This window comes from Tiliqua scincoides, chromosome 1 (genome assembly GCF_035046505.1).
Source record: "Tiliqua scincoides isolate rTilSci1 chromosome 1, rTilSci1.hap2, whole genome shotgun sequence".
Classification (NCBI taxonomy): domain Eukaryota; kingdom Metazoa; phylum Chordata; class Lepidosauria; order Squamata; family Scincidae; genus Tiliqua; species Tiliqua scincoides.
Genome location: NC_089821.1, coordinates 161,628,213 through 161,647,379, shown reverse-complemented (window position 1 = coordinate 161,647,379; position 19,167 = coordinate 161,628,213). Strand labels below are relative to the sequence as shown.

Below are 19,167 nucleotides of genomic sequence, written 5' to 3'. Positions count from 1 at the left end.
ATGTTTTTCTGTCATGCAAATTGGCCGTGGGTGGCAGTTTTTTCCCTACCCCAGACTGGCAAGGGAGGGAAGGGGTGTTCAGTAGGTTTCATGCATTAAAAATTGGTCACTTGTGCTTAATAAAGTGGCCAAGTTAAACCAAAGTGCAGTCTGGTGTCTTCACTGAGGGGTAAACAGAATGCCAGGTGCACGTGAGTGGCAGTGAGGTGCATGTATCTTGTGGTCTTGTGTGCTCCCTTAGGCATCTGGCAGTCACTGTGAGATACAGGAAGCCAGACTAGATGGGCCCTGGGTCTGATACAGCAGGGCTCTTCTTATGTTCTTACATTAATTTGGACTGCAATACTGCACGTTGTTACAGGAAAATAAAATTAGTTTAAATAGGATAGCAAAACCCAATTATATGAACAAAACCAGATATAGGCAGATATGCACAGGTGAAAGTGACAAAGATTCCTGAAGAATTCAAAAGAATTCCTGCAGAATTTCAAGTTCAGTTCTAAGATGTTGTGGCCAAGCATCTCGAGCAAAAAAAGGCTGCTTACCCACTAAGCTCCCTTGGGCACCCATGTCAGTGGGGGAAAAGCGAGGATAGAAATATTATAAATAAAGCACACAGAAAAGCAACTATATACTGTAACCGATTCGATACAAATACTAGCTAGCACACTGCTATAAAGATCATAACCAAGCTCTCTTCACCAAATTCAGCTGCTGACAAGCGCTCTGCAATATTAAGAGAATGCCCCGTTTAACATTACGTATAACAAAAGAACAAGTATTCTAACCTGACAGGTAAGGCCTTTGTAGTCTGCTCCGGCAGCTCAGGTGGGTTCACAAACATGAGTTTAAGAAGCAACTCCATGTAGCCAATGTGCCTTGCCAATCTTGTACTTAACACCCATGCCCAATTCCAGTTCTCACCTTCTCTTCGGCCACCAAAATATATCACAGCTGAAAAACGATTTTTTAAGAGAATATCCTCAATAGTAGTTTGAAAGATTCAGAAGGAGAAACCAAAATGAGTTGGATACTAAGCAAATCTTGCCTTTACTATTCAACAATCATCTACAGTGGGCCCTCCTTATCCAAGGGCTCAGCATGTGCGGATTTGAATATATATGGGTGACAGCCCTACGGCTTGAAGGCATCCTGGACAATTCAAAAAGACACTTCTGGTTTGCCAGAAAAACCAGAAGTGCCTTCTAGTCACCGCTGGGAGGTCTTCTGAGGTGCGTGGCCTCCCTGCACCTCAGAAGGCCTCCCAGATGTTTCTAAAAGGTACAGTTGGTTTGCTGGTGCCCCCCCCATACCATTATCAGTGGAATTCAGAGGTCCTGGAACAGATCCCCCACAGGTACCACTGTACTTTCATTTATTTCCATACCATCTTTCTAGAAGCAGGTCAGTGATAATTAGCTAGAAATTCGAATTTCCAAGGTGTTTGTGCCATTTCCTCTTTTAAAATTCAAGGCAATGCCCCCAACTTTTAAGTTCAGGACGGTCAAGGGGTAGGTTAGGGACAGGAAGTTCCCCTGCACATGCATTCCCTCCACTTCACAGCCACTGGAAATGGTATACAACAGTGTTTCTCAACCAATGGTACAGGTTCCACCAGTGGTACCTGAGGTGGTGTCTGCTGGTACTCATGGAACCCCTGCTGACTGGCAGCAAGACCAGGAGCACAATGCAACAAACAGTGATAGGAGGCTCAACTCAGCGGGCAGAGCTTCAAACCATGCTTTTCCACACTCAGAAAAGCCCTCCTGTGCTTCCTGAACGTCTTACTGGTGTTCGTCACATTGCATCTGGCCTCCCAACCCAGAAGTAACTGGCGATGATGTCATTACCAGTTACTTCGAATAGAGAAACACTGGTGTACAACACCAATCAGTTACCTCCTGAGTTAATGAAATACATTATGAAGCCTAATATGAAATATGGTCTTTCTCAATAAAAAAAATAAAACCTGATTATTGCAAGTACTACAATATAATTAGGAATATTTATATACTTGTTTCAACTTATTAGTTGAAATATTTATATTTCAACAAAATCTTTGAAGTGGTTTAAACAGCAATACAAATACATCCAGAGGGTTTCACAATCTAAAAGCCCATCTCCGAAGAGTTCCCAATCTAAAAGGAAACATCAACTATCACAATGCTCAGGTGAACAGGGACCTTAGCTCCCTTCACAAAATATAAGTTGCTTAAAAAGTGCCTCTATGTCCAGTTAGCAGAGTGCAGTTTGCTCATCTGAAATACTGTCCAGTACTTTAATAAGTCGCTCAAGTTTAAAATCTATATATTTCAGAATTCAATGTGCTATATGTGTTTCATTTTATACATAAGGGTTTTTTAATAGATCAAGCTTTAAAACATACTCACTAAAAAATACATATAGAAGCGCCAGTAAGCTCAATGCTACTGCTATTCCAAGTTTTGCATCTACGGTGAACGCAAGCAGTAAACCAAGACCTCCACATAACAGCAGCGTAAGGAATACAATCAGCCATGAAAACTGGAACAAAGGTTCAATCTGCTGTCCAGCAAAAGTTTTCATTTCATCTACAAGAAAAGTGGGGAAGAGACATTCAATTAACAAGGAAGTTCCATGGTTGGTTTTCCATATATATGGGAGAACCTATTCCTTGCAGAAAACACTAGAAGTTTTGCGTGCACTTTTAAATATAAGGAAGCACTTTTCTACCTACATCCAATCCATTGCCCTTCTGGGTAAGAGGCAGTAGTAATAAGGGGAGCCTTAAAGGATGAGAATTTTTCTATGAACATTTTTAACGTTCAATTTAAGTTCCTTTCAATCTTCATACATAGTATGATATGCAAGGATCTCTGCAGGCAAGACAAAAATGGCTGCAAGGATTGTGGAACTCTTTACTTTGAATCAAAATGAACAACAGGATCCAGGACAAGACCAAATTGTAGAGACAGGTCGACATGGTATTCCATAAGATAAAGTTAATTCAAAAACTTATTTACCTTCAAGTTTCTTGAGTAGGAAAGATTTCCCACTTCCCCACTGGGCATATAGTCCAACACAGATGGGTGGCTGCATAGTTGGCTCACTAAGAATATCAGCAAGCGCACTGCTATAAAGATCATAGCCCAGCATATCTCCATCAGATTCAGTCGGAGACAAGTGTCCTGCAATACCACAGAAATTTCCTGAAATAAACTTATTATATATTTTTCTGGTCATACACAGACATAAAACTTGAGCTGCTCACTTAAAGTAACTTTGAAATAAACTCCTCATTCTCCATCGTCTCCACTTGTCTTCTCATCTACATAATCACATTTGCTTCTGAGAACTTTGTTTCCTTTTTCCATGCTAGCATGATAAACATCTCCCTGTCTACTAAGTCACACTACTGTTCTTAAAAACAACAGTTTTCACATCTTTCCAGACCTCCTTTCGCTGCCCACAAATACATAAACTCTATGCATTCTTCACTTAGCTTCCAAGAGAGATAAGTCCATTATCGACCCCTTTTCCAAGCTCCCTTGGAAAATGACTGCGGGAATAAGATGATCACTACTAAAGCTTACCAATATTTTATTATATAGTTAATATACTAAAGAGAAAATGTCTAATACTTACGAGCTCCAAATATTTGAGTTAAAATGCTTTTCTGGTGACTGCAGTCGATGTTGTAAGGTGTTTCACCAGCTTTATTGGGCCTGTAAAGCAATCTACCATCCTTAGGATTTCTCAAGAGCAGTTCTGCAAGCCTACGGCTTCTCCCACGAATAGCAATATGAAGTGGAGTATCTCCCTTCTGAAACAATGATTGTAAGATGTTAATGGGACAGGAGAACTACAAATCACACTGCAAGGCAGCTCACTTACTCAAAAGCTGAATTAATTCCCTTCACTTCCTTATCCCCACACCCTATAATCATATATTAGTTTAGTTTTTAAATAACTTGTCTCCTATTTTGGATATTTCTCTTTAGAAACATTAACAAATATTTTATCAAATTATACACATAATTAAACATAGGTTCCTACTTCAACATTTTTTTAACTGCCAGTTAAACAGACAATCAAATACATTTTACCTTATCTACTGCAGAAACTTTAGCTCCTTTGTCAAGTAGAAGCTCAACTATTTCAATATTTCTCATCTTGGTGGCCTTTATAAGAGGAGTTTCTCCTTCCTAAAAGCAAAAAGAAAAATATTTTGTGAAAATTTCAGAACTAGGTAGACATAGGACTTTGAGCATCCATACTTTGTCTTCTAGACTAGAATGACTACACAATGGCTAAAAATATCCACTGGTAAGTTCTGGATGGGTTACTATTTTCATTAACACTGTAAGTTGCTATTCAACCCATGACCAGATTTAGGGCCCAATCCTATCCAACTTTTGAGCTCCAGTGTAGCTACAATGCAGCCCCATAGTAAGGGAACACGAGTTCCCATACCTTGAGAAGGCCCCAGTGACTGCCCCTCCACCACAGGATGCAGTGCAAACCCCACTATCACAACTACACCAGCACTGGAAAATTGGATAGGTTTAGGCCCTTAGTAGCCTTCATAGCAGTTTTTTTCAAGATATGTTATTAATATCACAAAATGAAGTTTATTTATCCTTAACATGCTTCAATCATTTCTTGTGCTCAAATATGGAAGGATTAAACTGTTTATTTTCCCATCCTTTCAATTTTTACCTTTATAGAACTTCTAATTTGCTTTAAACAATTGTGAGTACAGTGCAGAAGTAGAGGATGGGGGGGGTCATTCCTCAGTGACAAAAAGTAAAGGCGTGATCAACCATGTATGCAATCTCTCCTTAGGAAGAAAACAGTATTTGGTATCTGTAATAAAGTGCACACAGTACTGTACTTGTTCTAAAAGCATTTAGTCATTTAAAAAAGTATTTTAGCAGATTAAAGAGGCAATAAGAAGCAGCTGACAAGAGCCATCACAAAATCTGCTTCATGGATTTCCAGTGAAGTAACTGGTAGTTCAGTGGCAAAGACCAGGAGGATTCTGGCTATACCTTTTATAAGGGAATCTGTAGAACAGAATGGCAATCCTGAAACTGCACCAAAATACTGAATTCCCCACCTGAAAAGAATTTAACTGTACAAAAATATTAGCATTGCAGAGAAAATTAAACAAGTATCTATCTGCAAAATAAACCAATAATTGATGATAATAAAATAAAAATTTAACAACGTAAAAACATTTACCTTTGTACATGTTTCAGTGTCTGGATTGCACTGCAAGATATCTCTCACCATTGTGGCATTTCCTTTCTCAACAGCCCAATACAAAGCTGTTTTATTATCCTACAAAATCAATATACCATGGTTTTGATTAATACTTTTTAAAAAGTCAGTAACTTCATAAACTGTGTGTGATGTAACTTACATTTAATGCTGTAACATAAATGACAAAATTCAGAATGCAAGAAGGACGCTACTTTAAGTATGATGTAATTAAGAATTTATATCATATATTGAATTCTAGAAAAACATAATACATTTATATAATCAGTATTCAGCTAGAAATTAGGACCACAGTTTAGAAGAATTTAGAAGTTGCACAGCTGTTTTCAAATTGCAAAGTGGTGTGCAAATTGCAAATTGAAGTGGTGTGGAGAACTTTTTTCAGAGAATTTTGTGTCTAGGAATTTTTTATTGAATCCCAATGTGCTTCTTTATGTTCCTGTTTATACAGCAGAACAGACAAGTCCTGTTCACACAAGCTTTCACCAATTTTCCCTTTCTCCTGCATGCCCACGTCCCAAATATCTCTGCCCATGAGTGCTGGGGATCCTAAAGAACAGATATCCAGAGGGCACAGAAAACAGCATACAGGATAAAACTGTCCCATACTCCTTGCACAAACAGATTTTCATTCTTTACATCCCGAAGGGCTGCTTCACAAAATGATGCACATCACTAGCATTTTGGAAAAATGTTTTTAATAGCAACACAGAATTACTTACCTGACCTTTAATGTCTATATCAGCATACTTATGAAGCAGAGCCCTCACAATTTCAACATGTCCACCTCTGACAGCCCCAATCAGTACAGTATCTCCACTCTGCGATTAGGACAAAAATTAGAGTCAGATTTTTCTGACAAATACACATTTAAGGTATTCTGTAAATAGTGCTTTTATAATATGCTACAGGGACAAGAATATAAGCATGTTATATCATCAGACCCACTTACTAACCCTATCAGGAATGTTCACATAAGTCCCTGCGTCTAGGAGATCCTGCACAATTTCAGTGTGCCCTTCTTTTGCGGCAATCATCAAAGCTGTGTTTCCGTCTTTATCTGTCAAGTTTACATTTGGATTTCTTTTCAGGATTTCTTTTACGCAGTCTGTAAAACCACCTTTTACAGCTACAATAAGTGCAGTCATAGAATTCTAGAGAGAGAGAGAGAGAGACACGGTATTGTTATCTTAGCAAGTAGACATAGGTTTTCTTCTATCAAAGTCTACCTTTCATTTCAATATCATTAACTTCAACCACAAACTCTTGTTCTAATCAAAAGCAACTTTACATATTTAGGAATCCACAGTAAGAACAAATCTCAAGATATTAGGAACATCAGTACCCTTTATCAGTCCAGCTAGCTGTAAAGCTGCACCTAATAATGCTGTTCTCCCAAGTTCATTTGGAAGGGTTGCAATACCCTGCAGAGGTCTCACTGGGACTTGTTTCCAGTGCTCAGCTTAAAAAAAAAATGTGTGAGTGACTGAGGAGGCAGCAACAAAAAATCTTGCACTGCCAGGAAGTTCTGTGCAGAAAGAGGCAGGACTGGGAATTCTTTGAGTTTCTCATACTACTGAATATAACTAGACCGTTTCATCTAATACTGAGATTTATTCACCTAAGCGGTAAGAGGCTTTTTCTTTGTGAATGAACTTGGCCCCATTTGCCAAGCTACACATTACTTGGAGTCATATAAATATTTCCTTCACTTATTTCATTTTTTAATCCAAAGCAGGAGGCTATGAATTTCACAAAGAAGCATGTGTGCACATGCATAATTTAGCCTTTCTTTTCACTCTAGATCCGTTTGAAAAGGAGACAGGGTAGAAGGATTCTGAACACAGGTTGAAAAAGAGCTCAGTTGGTTCTCTCAGTGCAAGCCTAACCTTGCGTTCCACCAGCGCAGCGGCTGTTCGGCCGACCTAGAGGGTCACAAATGTGCCATAAAGCACAACTGTGATGACTAGGGAGTAAGCTGCTGTGGTAGGAAGGCCTGCGCTGTCCTGCAGGTGCCAGATCTGGACCTGCAGCTTCCAGAAGGTCTGCGCCGAACAGCACAGTGGTGGGGGGAGGGCAGAACAGGGGGGGGGTTTTCTGGCAGGAGTGGGAGGAATGGGGGTGGATCAGGCCTGAGAGAGGGTGAGATTGGCTGTTTTCCCCAACACAGGCTTCTCAGATATGCACTGGCTAAATAGCTGGTGCTGATCTGAGAAGCCCCATTGGGCCGGCTGGGGCTTTACATGAAGTAAGGGGACAAGTGTCCCCTTACCCGGAATAGGCCTCTGGCCTGCTCCTAACCAGCACAGGATATTGCGTGGGCCGCTCAGCCACATTGTGCTGGCACTGCTTAGGATTGGGCTGTCAGAGCTGAAACTTCAACCGCTGGAAGCAAAACAAAACATAAATGTCAGAAAAGAGATAAACATACTTGCATATAACATGTAATTTATCCCTCAAAATCAATATCATCTGTTGAATAGCAATAATTTAAAATTTATGAAATTGCACTGATAAAACTTAATCTGTTTAACCTCTTCTGGACTGCTTCGAGCGACAGGCTGGCAGATGTAGCAAACTGGTAGCGGGTGCCCTGCACTCCTTGCCCATCAACCACCTCTCCCTGCTCACCATCTGTCCTGTTGCTAGCCCCTCCTTTCCAAGAAGCATGCATAAGAAAAGAGTGCAAGAAGAAGGGGGAGCTTACTTCCTCCTCTTCCACCACCACTGTGATCTTTTTCCCTGAGTATTTGGGGTCACTACCTCTTCCACTGCCTTGCCTCTCTTACAACTACCTATGAAGTAGGCAGGTGGATATTAGCAGTGGCCTCACTACTCCTTCCTGCCTCAGCACTTTACAGGAGGACGATGTGAAAAATGGTATGGGGTGTGCTATTATGAGCACTGGTGATGCAGTGGTACATGCCTTTGCAGCAGAATTTGAGATAAATGGCAGGATTTGGTACCATTTGGGCAGGGGATTGGCTTGGGGTGCCCCTACATAGTATAAACATTAAACACATGTATTAAAAAGAATGAAGACATGACCCATCAACACAGACAAGGAAAGTTATCCTCTCACTATAGCAGTTCCCCCAATAGTATCCCATGCTTTATATTGAAACTCGTTTAGACCAACCAGGTTACAATAAATATAAAAAGAGGTACTCACAGCTCCTTCTTGATCAACATCTGCTCCCATGTGCAACAAGTATTTCACACATTCCAAATGCCCTTTTCTTGCAGCCCAGACCAAAGGTGTAGTGCCATACTGGAAAAAGAAAATTTTTACATATTAGGTATGCTTTGACTTGTTTGAAATACTAAACATCCACTCCAGTCATAGATCTTAATCCATTTTTGCCTGGCCCACAGGTGTACACATTTTATCCCTGTTGCATATATGCAATGTTGGACAGCAATGGTTTAACATGCACATAGTATTTGGAATAAAGTGACAAGAATAAAAACACACAGTGTGTGTAGAGGAGCAAGTGGACTCCTGCGGCAGAATCTGAACAGTTTTTTAGCAAACTGCAAGCACATGACAGAACATCTCATCAACACAGAAGTTTAAAAGTGAAGTTTACTATTACAAATCTGAAACAGCATAGTCAAATAGCAGACTGAGATTATGCATGGGGAAGAGACAAGCAAAACACTGGGTTGGTAGTATTGCAGAAGGCCAAGATATATAAACGTAATGCAGTACACAGAGTATAATGTAGTCTCAGAAGAAGTTAAATTACAACTAATTTGATAACGGACAGAAGGAGAACGGTAATGGAATTTGTTCTACAATAGAAAGAATGGGCAAGTGCCAACATCAGGTGACATGAAAATGAATTTAAACCAAAACAGTCACTCTAGTAATACAGTGGGATCTCAGTATTCACTGGAGTTCTGTTCCAGAACCCCCAGCAGATACCAAAAATCAGTGGGTTACCGTGGATCAGTGGGGTCCACCCTTAAATATGAATAGTAATAAGGTACAGGTGCTATACCGCAACCAGCCACTAGATGGAGTGAATAATAGAATCTAATGGAATGAAAATTAGATTCCATTAGATTCCATTATTCTCCCCATCTATTTATTTATAGTATTTTATCCCGCCTTTTTCCCCACATGACAGTAGCTGAATGCGGTATAGCGTCTATACCAATGCATTCTGGGGCAAGTATGGAAGAGCAAGAAACCTGGAAGAGGGTCTTTTCAACTATCTAACCCCAAGAAACTAGCAACTACTGCAGTTTATTCTCATGAGCTCAGTTTATCCTCAACTATCTAAGCAGTTTATCCTCAACTATCTAACCCCAAGAAACTAGCAACTACTGCAGTTTATCCTCATGAGCGTAGGAAACTGAGTTTTTGCACTTTTCCTTGTTACAAGGTATTTAAAGGTGGATTCCAGTATCAGTGGTAAGTCAAATCAGTGGACGCTAAGGTCTCACTTGTAGTAATTACACAGGTGTTAGAAATGTGACAAATTAAGGGCACAATCATAACCAGGTCTACCCAGAAGTAAGTCCTATTTTGTTCAATGGGGCTTACTCTCAGGAAAGTGTGGTTAGGATTGCAGTCTTCATTTCATATTTTAAAATGTTTCTGGTTAATAGTGGCTATAACGAAAACCTCAAATAGTACTTGCAGCTCTCAAAGTGGTTTGTGAAAAACTACAGCTACAAGCAGCTTGCAAACCAGAGTTTGTATTCTGAATTTCTTGACTGTCATGTTATAAAGACAAATATTAGTTAATATATTGGTCTGACTTTCAGAATGGACTATGTCTTAAATTCATGAGACAATATGACAATGCAACAAAATCACAGATTATACAATGGGCCCAGTACAGCGGGTCCACTCCTGGAATCTCCACGGATAAGGAAAACTGTGAGTGTTTAAACGCGTTGTTTCTTCCCCTCCCCCACTCAACGGGAGCCCAGAGGCCCTATCTGAGGCCCACAGAGGTTCCCCACAACCATCCATGGCCTCTGTGGACCTCAAAATGCTACCTCTGATTTTACGATAAAACTGGAAGTGACGCTTTTATGCCTTATAAAGCATTCTGAGACCCAGGGAGGGCTTCCCTGGGCCTCATAATGCCTTATGAGGCATTAAAAAACCGTGACTTCTGGTTTTATCATAAAACTGAAAGCAGTGGTTTTTTAAATCTGAACAGCCATTCTGACTGTAGGTGGCCTCTGTGGGCAGCCTCTGCAGGCCTCAGAAAGGGCCTTCACTCAGTAGATGTGCATCCAAATCCAAGAAGGTGCTCTGCCTATGCATTTTTAAATTGCCTTGAAGCAATAGGGCAATGGCTGATCCTCTTAAGGACCCAGTTCACTAAACAGCACACTGTGTACCTTCACTAACTAGCACAACCTGTAGTTGCAGTGGGACTCACTTCCAGTTAAGTGTGCGTAGAATTGATGCCTAATGCACTTCATTTCCATCTAATCGGAATGATTGCTTAAATAGTTTAAAAGTTTCATTTACAGAAATTTTAAATGCACATAAGAGGCTTTTAGCACTACAGTTGTAAATTTGCAGATATTTTATGGAAACAATGGGGTGTTTTCATTAGAATTTAATATACTGATATAGATCATGTTAAAAATTGCTCTAAAAACCTTTAGTGAAAAGCAGCACAATAAATATCAATTTTCTAAAGGTAACGAGATACATTTGTAATGTAGGAGAAAACAGTTTTCAACCTACCTTATCAGAGCAGTTGACTTTAGCACCATGTTCCAGTAAGAGTTCCACTATATCAGAGTGGCCTCGCCCTGCCGCCCAGATTATTGGATAGACGCTGTATTGCTTAAATAACAAAAGATTAAGAAGATACACATTTGCACATCTGGCTTTGAAGTATTTATTAATTCTGAAAGTAAAACACAAGCTACAATCTTAAAACACTTACTAGAGAATAAGCACCATTAAGCATAATGGGACTTACTTTTCAGTAAATGCAGTTAGGATTGTACTGCATAAAGAAGTAGAAGCAGCACAGAAGTCATTCTTCATGACATCAGTCTACTCACACAGAAAATCCAGTTCACTTATCAGGACTGCACTAGAAGCTACATGCAAGAATGAAGACTGATTTTCTATGACAGGTCTGGCCAAAACAAAATTCACTGTTGCAGCACTAGGTAAGTGTGGATAGGAAATGCTCAAGAAAATGTGCAAGTGATCTATGAAAACATCTGAAAGTCTAATATAAAATCTGAAAACCAAAGTCTAAAATTATTTATTAACAGTATTTATATACTGCTTGTGAACAAAAAAGTTCACAAAGCGTTTTAAAGAAAAAACCAAATAACTAAGTGATTAAATTAAAATCCACTGAAATTCTAAAACAGGAGGAATTCTGTTTAGCAGCCACTACACATGACAGCATGAACTTTTCAAGAACAGAACTGTACACGAAAGCAGGCTTCTACATTTTCAGCCAATATTCCTCTGTACTCATGCTCATCAGGCATGATAAAACTGGCTGAATATCTTTTGATGCAGCTAGGAGGTAGGCATCCCCTCTTGACCACTACTAGTTATGCAGAGAGAGTTTGGTCTGGACCAGGGGTGCTCAATAGGTGGATCGCGATCTACCAGTAGATCGCGAGGCAAAATGAGTAGATCGCGGAGTGCCGACCCCCCCCTTCAGGTGCCTCTGGGTGGAAACACCGGGAGTAAGGCCCATTGTACTCAATGGGGCTTACTCCCAGGTAAGTGTGGCTAGGATTGCAGCCTCACAGCCTAATCCTAGGCATGTCTACTCAGGAGTAAGTCCTGTTATACTCAGTGGGGCTCAAGGTACACCAACATACGTTGTACACATAAATGTTATATGTTATGATGGCGCGAACATTGTAAAAAAAACTCTGGTAGATCTCCGGGCCTTGCTGGGTTTCAAAGTAGCTCTCAAGCCAAAAAAGTGTGAGCACCCCTGGTCTGGACCATTAAAAACTTATACTTGCACTATACTCTCATAGTAGCACTAATGTTTCATTCAGAACCTCTCTAAAGGTTGCTCTGTACAGAAAAGTAAATTTTAAACATATTAGTGCCTTTTCCTAGACTAAAAACCAGAAAGAGAACATTTAACTCCCCCCCCCCGAATCCTTGAAGCTAACAGGAGTCAGTGAAGACAAAGCACTTCAGCTGTTCCCCCCTCCCCCCCAAATATTCCTGATCTCAAAATGAACTGGCATCTATGTTTTTATAATACATTTGAAAGGCAAATACTGGCAACATTGGGAAAACATGTCATTTTAACAGAAAACTCATATCATTACTCATATCATTACTCTCAAGGAAACTACACAACCCACCAAATACTGTATGTTCCCATCACTGAACTTGAACTACTCATGCTTGAGTAGATTCTACCCCCCCCCCCCCGCCACCACCACCACAGCAGCTGAGGGAGTCAGAAGAGAACAGGAATTTCCTGATTCAAATCCCAATCCTTCCTTCTTTACACCAGGAAAGAAGTTGCCAATGGTACCACAGGTGGTTTCCCACTGGGTGCAAATAGCAGTCAAAAGAAGGGGACCCAGGTTCTGATATTGACCTTTCCTCTGTGCCCTATTTAGAACAAAAAGCCATGCAACACTCTCAAACATGCAAGAGCTAATGATGTGCTTAACAGGCTCAGTCCAGAGTTGTTTCCAATGTATACAAATATACACACCCTCAACAAACTTACCAGACCAGTGATGTTTGGGTTTGCTCCGTGGCTAAGAAGCAGTTCAGCTACTTCAGTACAACCTTTGTAGCATGCCCACATAAGAGCTGTCCATCCACCCTATCAAGGGTCATAACAGAGGAATCTTTATAGGTAATTTTCAGAAAGCTCAACAGCAGATCAGTTCTCAAGAGGCTAATATCTACTTAAACAACTCTTACAGCTAAACAGTAAATCATGAACACAAGAAACATAACTCCATCTCCAGTACTTTCAGCTTCCTATTCACAAAAGCTACCATGGTTCAACTCCAAAAAAATTTAATTTCTAGTATTACCTTATTTAGTAGTTAGCTTACATAAGTCTGCCCAAATGTTATGGTCAGCCTTACAGGGCCTGCTCTCTGGCTCATCGTTGACACTAGTTCAGCTGGTGGGAACCAGGGACAGGGCCTTCTCTGGCACAGAACTCTGCCCCACCAACTCCCTTCCTGGAAAGACCCAATAGGCGAACAGCTTTCTGCTTTTAAATGGACGTTAAGGGCTATTTTATTCCATTACGTTTAAACATATTATTTCTCTTGGATTTTAACAGCAACTTCTGTTTTACTGTTCCTTTAATATTATTGTATGTCAGCTGGGGAAGTTTTTTTTAAATCTGAAAGGTGAAATTCTGGATTTGATTTCTAGTCCACTTTGTTCATAAAACTGACACAAAACTACTAATTCCAAAGGAAAACAACACATGCACAAATTATGTTAATACAGTATCTCCCACTTTCTGGCCACTAAAGGCATGCTTAAGAAAGAAGCGTTTTGATGTATGCTCATCTTTACGGTCAATTATAAATAGTTCATCAAATAGTAGAAAGAGGCATTAAGAACAGCATTTACTAATTTGAAAACACAAAACTCTCTCCCTCTCTGTTACTTCTTATAGGAAGAAGGCCAAAATGTAGACTTCTTTGAAAAACAAAAGCCATACCATGTCTCTGTGTTCCAAGTTCACATTGCAATTAAGTAGCTCCGACACAATGGAAACATGCCCCTCTTTAGCTGCTGAGATCAGAGCAGTCCAGTTATCCTAAAATAAGTAAGGTCGCTTTAGAAGGAAATATCTGACACAATTTTTAAACTGTTAAGTTAAAAAAATGGGTTGTAACCTAAGGCAGTGGTTCCCAAACTGTGAGCTGTGGTTCCCAGGGGAGTAATAGAAACCAGCCAGGGGAGCTATGGAATCCTCACAAAAAATCCACTGTCCTATACAATGTATAGGATTGTAGCCCTAATGGGGAGCCGTGGTCAATGGCCCAGTAGGTCAGAGAGCCACCAATCGAAAGAGTTTGGGAATCACTGTCCTAAGGGGTGAACTTCCCTGCTCTTTCCTCAACATGTAAACCCCATTTGCAACCCTGCCCAAACTCTGGAGAGCCAAATTCTAAATTCTGTAGAGTACAGGGGGGTCTAAAGTTATGGGCAGATTGACAAGTATAATTTCCTCCACCCCTACAAAAACCAGGAGTACAGTAGCCCCTCAGCTCAGGTACAATAGACTTAATTCAACTTCACACAGCTGGCAAACCAAAATAACCCAGCAGTGTAAATAGTGCAGGCGGAACCCTAACCCTGAACCATTCCACTTACTAAATACATGCCTGAGAGTGAGTGCAAGATTGGAGAATTAGGGCCCAATCCTATCCAACTTTCCAGCACCAGTGCAGCTGCAATGCAGCCCTGAGGTAACAGAACAAATGTTCCCATATCTTAAGAAGTCTCCTGTGACTATCAACTCACCACAGGATGCAGTGCACGGCCCACTGGCACGGCTGCAGTGGGCCGGACTGGAATACTGGATAGGACTCGGCAAAAAGCAGCTGTTCCCTTTGTTGGTTTCAGTTCCTACCTGTCTCTTGTAATTTTTAAGCACTATTTTCTGGATGTGAGGGATTTCAAGGTCATTTTGAGTATACAGTGGTAACTTGCATAACGAATGCCCCGCGCAGCGAAAAACCCGCAGAACGAAAGCGGTGTGCGAAGTTTGGTAACTCGCATAATGAATTTTTATGACTTATGCTTTGCATAACGAATTTTTTTTTTATTGTCCTGGTTTGTCTTAAGGGGCGGATCTTCATGTCCCTTTATGATCCCATCCACCCTAGTAAGGGGCGGATCTTCATGTCCCTTTATGATCCCATCCACCCTAGTAAGGGGCGGATCTTCATGTCCCTTTATGATCCCATCCACCCTAGTAAGGGGCGGATCTTCATGTCAGCTTGCTCCCAGGAAACTGTGCACAGGATTACAGCCTTCAAACTCCCCACTCAGCATCCCCCCATCGCTCATTCACCCTCTCACTGCCCCATTTCCTTCACGTTTCCCCCCATGATCACGGCAAAAGCAAGCAATTGAGTGCAGCTGCTGTGTCCTCCCCAGCTTAGAGCACAATCCTGTGCATGTCTCCTCAGAAGTAAGTCCCATTGTGCTTACTCCCAGGAAAGTGTGCACAGGATTACAGCCTTCAAGCTCCCCACTCAGCATCCCCTCCTTTTTGAAATCCTCTGTACAGTATGTATGCCTTTAAAGAGCACTTAATAAACACTTTGTAAACCAAATTTGACTTTGTTCTGACTTTTCTTGCCCATAGGAACGCATTAATTAAGTTTCAATGCATTCCTATGGGAAAACGCGAGTCGCAAAACGAAAAACTCGCATAACGAAAGGACTCGCGGAACGGATTAATTTCGTTGTGCAAGGCACCGCTGTACATAATTTTAGCTTTATGTGCTGACTCTAGAATGTAACCTTCGAGTAACACAAGGGGCAACTGTACCTAATGTTCACGGAAGAGAATTAGGATATAACCCAATTTACATAGCAAGGGATCTCTAGACGCGTGTGGCCTCTGGGACCCCAAGTGCCTCTGGGAACTAAGTGCCAGGTAAACCAAGAGTTTAGCATCTGGGCGAGGAGAAGGCAAGTAGACCTCTGAGTTTTGGAGAAGGAGAGGAGGAAGACGACGAAAGGGTAAGTGTACTCTTTCTAACTCTTTGTCTTTCTAACTCCCTGTCTTCTAACCTTAACTTTAACTTTAAATCAACCTTAAAGCAAAATTGAAAGTTAGCACCTAAGGGAGGTACATAGGTCTACTCTGAGCAGGAGCAGAGTCCTACTCGTGAGTAAGAGCCCAAGGGTCAGGCACTTAAATCAAAGTTGAAAGTTAGCTGCACCTAAGTTAGCACCTAATCAAAGGAAGAGAGGAGGATAAAGTGGAAAACAGGTTTTTCTACTTTGTTTTAAATTAACCCTATACTTAACCCAAGTTAAACTTGTTCTAAGTTAGAACATAGCCTAAACAGTTCAGTAAATTGGGACACAGGATCTAGAAAGCAATAAATAATTAAACAAACACAAATAAAAACTAGCTTGAGGTTCCAAAACAGTCCAGCCTAAGAGAACAGAACTAGGAGGGAAAGAACCTAGTAAGGGCCAATTCCCAACCACCCAGGCATAGTCCATTTTAGAATTTCAGCATCACCACCTTAGGAGGTGAGAAGAGCCCCATTAGGCTAATCCAAGCACTCCATTCAGGAGCCTGCAGAGTAGATCACGCCCATCAGCAGCCTTTTGTCTTCCTGAGCTTTTGTAAACTCACCTGGGAAGACCAGCCCCCCTTTCAATCAGGAAGGAAGGAGGGAGGAGGAGCCAGCCAGGAGTATAAAGCTAGGCCTGCCATCGCATGAGGCTCTCTCTAGACGCGTGTGGCCTCTGGGACCCCCAGTGCCTCTGGGAACTAAGTGCCAGGTAAACCAAGAGTTTAGCATCTGGGCGAGTTCAGCAGCAGGGCGAGGAGGCCAGGGTCCCATACACTGCCCTTCCTCTTCCCTTGAGAAGAGGGCTGCTATCCAGTGTAGGGTTTTTAAAAGGCCCCCTAAATAAAACAACAACAACAAAAGCTATGCAGTCAGACAGCCAGCAGCAGGGTGGGGGCTATCCAGTGTTCTGCATCGAGTGCCACATGTATGATTATATGCCTCTGGGGCATAAGTCATGGGTGTGTCCTCGGTGCAAGGAGCTCCAGGCTCTCAGGGAACGCGTCCGCTCCCTTGAAGCCTTGGTGGCCGACCTGGAGAAGCGCAGGCAGGCAGAGGAGGACCGTGGGGAGACTTCCGGGGACAATCAGGCTTCGTCCCAACCTCAGGCGTGCAGCTCCTCAGCTGCCCGGGTGGGAAGTCTCGGGGCTGGAGGACGTCATCCTAGAGAGGAGGGAAACAATCCCCTAGGGGGGACCCCTTCTCCAGGGGATGGGCCAGTATCCGAACGCACTCGGGATACTCCTCGGCGGGAGGGGGGTCGGGGGCTTCTTGTAGTGGGGGATTCGATTATTAGAAACAGAGAGGGGGGTCTGCGACGGATGTGAGGACCGCATGGTGACTTGCCTGCCTGGTGCGAAGGTTGCGGACATCACTTCTCGTCTAGACAGGCTGGTAGACAGTGCTGGGGGAGAGGTAGCAGCTGTGGTGCATGTCGGCACCAACGACGTGGGCAAGTGTAGCTGGGAGGTCCTGGAGGCCAAATTTAGGCTTTTAGGCAGGAAGCTGAAAGCCAGGACCTCAAAGGTTAGCGTTCTCTGAAGTGCTACCTGTTCCACGCGCAGGGCCAGCTAGGCAGGCGGAGATCAGGGGTCTCAATGCGTGGATGAGACGGTGGTGTAGGGAGGAGGGGTTTAGATTCGTTAGGCACTGGGGAACGTTTTGGGACAAGCGGGGCCTGTACAAGAGGGATGGGCTCCACTTGAACCAGAATGGAACCAGACTGCTGGCACATAACATTAAAAAGGTGGCAGAGCAGCTTTTAAACTGATCCCTGGGGGAAGGCCGACAGGAGCCGAGGGGCATCCGGTTCGGGACTCCTCATCCCATAGGGATGAGGATGGGGAGGTTAGAGAACAACAAGACAAAGGCAGAGTAGGAGAAGAAATTGGGAAAGGTAGGGTGATGGGATGTGATAGACGGTTGGGCACAATGAGAGGATGCGGGGACAAAGGAGCGAATAAGCAGCCCATCCTGGGGCATTCTGTGTACAAATGCTTTTATGCGAATTCCCGAAGTCTACGAGCAAAGGTGGGAGAACTGGAATGTCTGGTGACAAGGGAAAACACTGACATAGTGGGCATAACGGAAACCTGGTGGAATGTGGAGAATCAGTGGGATACCGCAATCCCGGGCTATAAACTCTACAGGAGGGACAGGGAGGGGCGTGTTGGAGGTGGGGTGGCCCTTTATGTTAAGGAAGGGATAGAATCCAGCAAAGTAGAGATTGAAGGTGGGTCCAACTCCACCGTAGAATCTCTGTGGGTTAAATTACCAGGCTTGTGCAGCGATGTAATACTGGGGACGTGCTATCATCCTCCAGACCAGAAATCGGATGGGGACCTTGAAATGAGGAAACAGTTCAGGGAGGTGACAAGGAGGGACAGGGTTGTAATCATGGGGGACTTCAACTATCCTCATATTGGCTGGGTCAATTTGTGTTCTGGTCACGATAAGGAAACCGGATTTCTTGACGTGCTAAATGACTGTGGCTTAGAGCAGCTAGTCACGGAGCCCACCAGAGGACAGGTCACTCTGGATTTAATATTTTGCAGTACGCAGGACCTGGTTAGAGATGTAAATGTTACTGAGCCATTGGGGAACAGTGATCATGCTGCAATCCGTTTTGACATGCACGTTGGGGGAAGAATACCAGGCAAATCTCTAACAAAAACCCTTGACTTCCGATGGGCGGACTTCCCTCAAATGAGGAGGCTGGTTAGAAGGAGGTTGAAAGGGAGGGTAAAAAGAGTCCAATCTCTCCAGAGTGCATGGAGGCTGCTTAAAACAACAGTAATAGAGGCCCAGCAGAGGCGTATACCGCAAAGAAAGAAGGGTTCCACTAAATCCAGGAGGGTGCCCGCATGGCTAACCAGCCAAGCTAGAGAGGCTGTGAAGGGCAAGGAAGCTTCCTTCCGTAAATGGAAGTCTTGCCCTAATGAGGAGAATAAAAAGGAACATAAACTGTGGCAAAAGAAATGTAAGAAGGTGATATGGGAGGCCAAGCGAGACTATGAGGAACGCATGGCCAGCAACATTAAGGGGAATAATAAAAGCTTCTTCAAATATATTAGAAGCAGGAAACCCGCCAGAGAAGCGGTTGACCCTCTGGATGGTGAGGGAGGG

General features: G+C 42.5%; 1 protein-coding gene across 2 annotated transcripts in view; it reads right to left on the bottom strand.

Moving 5' to 3' along the window:
- Positions 1-19,167, bottom strand: part of KIDINS220 (kinase D interacting substrate 220) — a 77,706-nt gene that overhangs the window by 45,845 nt on the left and 12,694 nt on the right. For both annotated transcript variants that reach the window (XM_066612214.1, XM_066612222.1), the window contains exons 4-15: positions 13,938-14,036; positions 12,975-13,073; positions 10,982-11,083; positions 8,435-8,533; positions 6,219-6,416; positions 5,985-6,083; positions 5,224-5,322; positions 4,086-4,184; positions 3,625-3,802; positions 3,003-3,167; positions 2,391-2,570; positions 789-954 (exon numbers count right to left, since the gene is read on the bottom strand). In XM_066612214.1, the coding sequence (XP_066468311.1) occupies positions 789-954; positions 2,391-2,570; positions 3,003-3,167; positions 3,625-3,802; positions 4,086-4,184; positions 5,224-5,322; positions 5,985-6,083; positions 6,219-6,416; positions 8,435-8,533; positions 10,982-11,083; positions 12,975-13,073; positions 13,938-14,036 (1,583 nt within the window). The remainder of the gene's footprint in view (positions 1-788; positions 955-2,390; positions 2,571-3,002; positions 3,168-3,624; positions 3,803-4,085; positions 4,185-5,223; positions 5,323-5,984; positions 6,084-6,218; positions 6,417-8,434; positions 8,534-10,981; positions 11,084-12,974; positions 13,074-13,937; positions 14,037-19,167) is intronic.